Source organism: Babylonia areolata, chromosome 19 (genome assembly GCF_041734735.1).
Source record: "Babylonia areolata isolate BAREFJ2019XMU chromosome 19, ASM4173473v1, whole genome shotgun sequence".
Lineage (NCBI taxonomy): Eukaryota > Metazoa > Mollusca > Gastropoda > Neogastropoda > Buccinidae > Babylonia > Babylonia areolata.
This window is the reverse complement of record NC_134894.1, coordinates 15,465,986-15,471,463: the sequence shown is the minus strand read 5'-3', so window position 1 is coordinate 15,471,463 and position 5,478 is coordinate 15,465,986. Positions and strand designations below refer to the sequence as shown.

General features: G+C 42.6%; 1 protein-coding gene across 1 annotated transcript; it reads left to right on the top strand.

Annotated features, from left to right (window-relative positions):
* The first annotated feature begins 1,011 nt into the window (after positions 1–1,011).
* LOC143294008 (acetylcholine receptor subunit alpha-1-A-like) lies at positions 1,012–3,551 on the top strand. The gene is made up of 3 exons (XM_076605402.1): positions 1,012–1,738; positions 2,104–2,630; positions 3,360–3,551. The coding sequence occupies exons 1-3, from the start codon at positions 1,012–1,014 to the stop codon at positions 3,549–3,551; spliced, it is 1,446 nt and encodes a 481-aa protein (XP_076461517.1).
* The last annotated feature ends 1,927 nt before the right edge of the window (positions 3,552–5,478 follow it).

Sequence of the window (5,478 nt, the reverse complement as noted above, 5' to 3'; positions counted from 1 at the left end):
ACAACAACAAAAAACAAACCAACAACAAAAAACAACCCCCCTCCCCCAAAAAAACCCCCAACAAACAAACCGTCTAGTGGGACTCGAACCTGCATCACCCCCAGTTGTCAAACCATAGACCTAACCATTCCAAACAGTGACTGTTCTAGTTGAAATTACGTCTGCTGTTGGCGACAGTGTACTGTGTGAATTACATATTCAGAATTTGCAAAACAGCTTGGCGTAGAAAGCCTCTTTCATCCATGCCAAAGCAATAATCACCATTGTTAGAAATTGTGTGTGAGCATGCAACACATACATTAATATAACTCAAATATGGTGATCTTGGTAGATTACACAAAAAGCAGACATAAACACACATCGCCGATGACTCCAAGCTATACAAATGTGCTATGTCGCAATCGAGGCCTGACCACGTCGTTAGGTTAGTGCTGCATGTATTTTGTGATGCGCATCTTTGTTGTGCACGTAAATAATTGATCCGATTAAAAAAGTTGTTCAGTCAATGGTCGTGCTGATCTGTTGACTCGCGAAAGCGCCATGAACCGTTTTTCATATCAGATCGATACTCTGATTGCGCTGGGGGAGGCAAAACAAACACGGCTTGCTTCATACTTTTCCCCAAATTATTGGATGTGTGGGTCCCTTGACGTTCGACCACCCATCTATTTCTCTCTCTCTCTCTCTCATCCCTTCTTTTTACCGGTTAGAACTGATAGCTGTCGAAATAAAGCTGTAAAAATCACGCAGCTACCCAACCAGTGCAAGCAAGCAGGCTGCGTGTGATGCGACTGTGAGGAACATACAATTGCGACTGACGCTGTCATTTTACATCAGACTGAGGACGAACTCGGACGACTGAAGTTGTAGAGAAGAGACAGCAGTAGTTATTTGATTCTCTTTTTCTCCAGCCCATCAAATTCCTGCAAGACAAGAGATCCGTTTTCTTCTCAGTGTTAAAAAAACATGAAACCAGCACTGACTGTTCTTCCATTGCTGCTGATCACGGACATGTGTCTGAGTCAGTCAGCCCTCAACCTCAGCAAACTCCAAAATGACCTGATGATCTTGACTCCCAACATCCGTCCCGTGAAAGACCTCACACAGCCCACTGTCGTCAACATCTCCTTCAACCTCATGTCCATCATCAGTCTGGATATGGTCAGCCAGAAACTGGTCAGCAATGGCTGGATGAGTGTTGCTTGGCAGAACGACTACATTACGTGGGATCCTGCAGACTATGATGGAATCTGGAGCATTAATCCACTAGTCGACCGGATATGGAGACCCAGACTGACAGTAGAGAACACAATGAAGGAGCTCAAACCAATCGGTGAAGAGTATGTTGTGTTGGATCTTTACAACAGCGGTCTGGTGATGTGGTTTCCAGCTGAACGTTTTGAAACCTTCTGTAACGTCAACGTCACGTTTTTCCCTTTTGACATCCAGCGATGCAAGTGGCGGTTATACAGTTGGGGGCATACCGCTGATGAAGTGATTCTGCAAGCTACTGTCCCTCACATCAACATGGATTATTATCAGGAAAATGGACAGTGGAACCTGATAGATTCTGCTTCTTGGACGGAGACAAGAGTGTGGGATGGACATCGAATACCGTACCTGATCTATGAAGTTACACTTCGCAGAATACCCACGCTATTGATTCTGACGGTGCTGCTGCCAATATCCGCACTGTCGTTTGTCAACGTGTTTGTCTTCATGATTCCTTCTGAGGCAGGTTGGTCCTTTCCACCAGACATGTACCATTAGAAAAATTATCTAAAGAAAAGAAATGCTTTGGACAAATAAAAAACAAAAACAAAAATACAATATTTGATTTGTCCAGAAATAAAATTATTATGTCCATTTTAAGTTATTACTCCCACAGTATTAAATGTATCCATTGTCAGAAATGAATTCTGGTCAATGAAGACCAAATCCAAAATTAGATGGGTAGCACTACTGTCATGTTATGTTCGTTTTTTTTGTACGTGAAGCATCTGATTATTGTCTGCTCGCTTGTCAGCTGAAGTTTTAGTTTGTCCCATTCGCTAGCAGCTTGCAGTTTAACCAGTGCTCTAGATACATGACTTTGCGTTTCAGGAGAACGGCTGTCGTACGCCATTACGTCCTTCCTGTCCTTCGGGGTGTTCATGAGCTTCATCGTGGACCTCATGCCCCCCTCATCACACACCATATCCATCATGGCCACCATGATGTCGTGCCAGCTGATATTTTCTGCTCTCTACGTCTTGTTCTGCATCCTGTCCCTGAGACTTTTCCACCGAGACCCCCACAAACACCCCGTCCCTCCCACCCTCCAGACCCTGATCGTTGGCCTGGAGTTACTGCTTTGCCTGGACCCGCCGTCCCAGCCCCGCCACGCCGTTCACACAGAGGTGGAGACGATCTCCTCAGATGGTCCAGGTGACCACGACGGAACAGAGGTGAAAGTTGGCCGACTACAAGGCCACCTGGCCAAGTGCACCAGGAAGAAGGTGAAAGAAGAGACCTACACCCAGCCCCAGGACATGACGTGGCAGAGAGTTAGTCGGTCCTTGGACAAACTGCTCTTCCGCTTCTTCGTCAGCCTGTCGCTGTTAAGTGGCACAATTTACTTCACTTTAATGGTCTGTCACTACACCGGCGTTTTCTAGCATGTCCAGTCAGTGTTAAAAGTAGACCAAAATCATGGAACTTTGTCGACAATTTAACCGAGAAATTTGTTGAATTTTGATTCCTACCACAGAAACAAGGTATACAGCGGATATTGTCTATGATTCGGGCACAGAAAATTCAAGAAGCAGATCGAATAAATAAGGAGCATATCATATATGCATACAGATATTGAATAAAAATCAACATCAAACAATACAAGTTGTTTTATGCACATTAGAAGTCTCTTGGGCCTTTTTCTCTCTTCCATGGAACATTCGAGCTGACAATATATTCGAGGAGAACCACTTGTTTCGTCACACATTTGCAGATACATAATTTTGACAACTTTTTTTTGTCTGTTGTTCAGAAAAGTAATTGCTGTAGAGAATAAATCAAAAACACATACAGCTTAGCACAAATTTTGAGGACTGGCATAGTGTCAGATATACCAGGCTTTGTTGTCTTTAATGTTCAGACGGAAGTGGTTCCTTAATCTGTCTTACAAGACAAAGGGTTGCGCTTGTTGGTGTCACCAACACAGCTTGAGTAGAGTCCGCCATGGATTGGCTGAATTGTCCAGCCATGGAGCTCGTTCTCTGTTGCAAACCTCGCGTTAGAAAGTTGGTGGAGCAGGATGGGCAGCAACACACACCCATTTGTCAATCACTGGTGTGATTTGCTCCTACTCTGCTCTTCTGCAGGTTTGGTTCACGAATTTGTCAGTATCCATGACAGCAGAGCTCAGGTCTTCGTCTGTGGACGTCTCTGCATCAGGTGCGCAGACGTCCGACGGATGGAGATCCGGCCTCAAGTTGGCTGTGGAGGTCTTTGGGGATTCACCACTTCTCCATCCTCCGGACATGGCCTGGACTTCAGAGATGTTGCTGGCTTAGGCCTGACATTCGATTCATGGTCTGGCTTTCTTCATACCTGTTTTCGGAACGGTTGTCTTATGCTGCCTCATCATACGCACTATTTTGGAGGCAATCCTCCCATGCCACTCATTCCATGTCCTCCCACAAGACAGCATCCAGGTTTGTCTGCCGCAGTCCCAGCACCGACAATCCGCAGTGAAGTATTGATATCAGGTTGCCTGGAGGCCACACACCAGAGGAAACCTTCCACTGCTGCTGGGTTACTTTGGTGGTGTTCAGTTGTCTCTATTCTGGTTCAACGTCGGTAGGTTTTCGGATCATTATCTTGTCATGGTATGCTCAGGATATATCTGAGACAGTGCATATGGAAGTATCACGGGTTTTCTTGTCTTGTCTGGAGTACGCTATATGAGCCTTGGTGCTGTACAGACAGGTAATGATCACATTCCTGTTGGACCTTTTTTGCCTCCAAAAGGAGGAGGAAACATTAGGATCTTCGCTGTGTTATGGTCATCAGTATGAAACTGTTTGACACAGAGAGTATACTCCACAATTGAGGCGGATGTTTTGCAACTGAGTGGATACTTTGAAAGTCCTCCTGTGTCCGGACTGACACACTCGTACCAATATTTCACGAATAGACCAAAGACCACTGACCTTCCTCCAGGCTTCTCGGAAGAATATCCGCCTCTGAGTTGGTCTTTGTTGCTTTTAAGTCGGTTCCGTTTCCAGTCATATCAAGATATTTGCTAATGCACTCTCCCGGTCTTGACAGTGCTGAGTGTGCAACTGTGTGTCTTGAGTTGATAACTGCTATCGTGTTTGGGCTTTGGTGTTCATATCCGGTGATTCATGGAACATCGTCAATGCATTCATTTATCTATTTATTTTTTATGCTTTGGCCTTTTTTTTTTTTTTTTTTTTTAATTGTTATTATCATTATTCGTATTATTGTTCATATCATTTCCCCATCATATTTGATTTGATTTCTTTTATTTAACTACTTATTTATTCGTTTCATTTTCTTTATTTTTTTTTCTACTATTTTATGTAATATCTTTATTTGCTGATTTATTTATTTCATTAGTCAATTAATTTTGTTATTTTACTTTTTCATTTATCCTCAAGGCCTGACTAAGCGCGTGTTACGCTGCTGGTCAGGCATCTGCTTAACAGATGTGGTATAGCGTTTATGGATTTGTCCGAACGCAGAGCCGCCTGCTTTACTAACTAAACTGAACTGAATTAACAGTGCACAATGGACTGCTAAAATTTCACCTGAATGTTTTCGTCGTAACCGTTAACTTCGGCGATGTAGCATTTGAATATGGATTTTTTCAATAAGTATTCTTCGATTTATGCTGAATCTGTTTTTCTAATTTATGTTGGCATGATAATTCCGATAATGATCATTTGCGTGGTGGGCGATCGCTGGTAAGTAATGAAGTTTCACGTTAAAATTACGTGATGGAAGTTGCTTCAGGTATATTGGTGATGTGCTTGGTCAGTTAATGCAAGAGGAATGCAGACTTTCTTTTTGATGGGCCTTTGGATGTTCTGGAGTGTGATGTGCACTCAGCAATACTGATTGATATTTGCCCAAAAGTTATAGGATTTCTGCTTAAAAGTCGTTCTGATATCACCCCATGCAAAATTCCTTTCCAGTTATGTTGCTGAATTTATTGGTTTCATTTTTTATCATTTTAATCTTATGATAAATGTTTGCTTCTTTTCTTATAGTATTATTATTATCATTATTTTTATTTTTACTGCCCTCTTATGATAAAACACTTGATGTTTGCTAGATATTTTTGAAATTCTATGTGTACATGTGCTTATGTTGATAACTCAAATGCATTATTTTCTGTAGACCGAGCTACAACAATTCAATGCATACTGTTAATTCGTTATGCAGATTCAGCGACTGATCGTAGGTGTATTCATT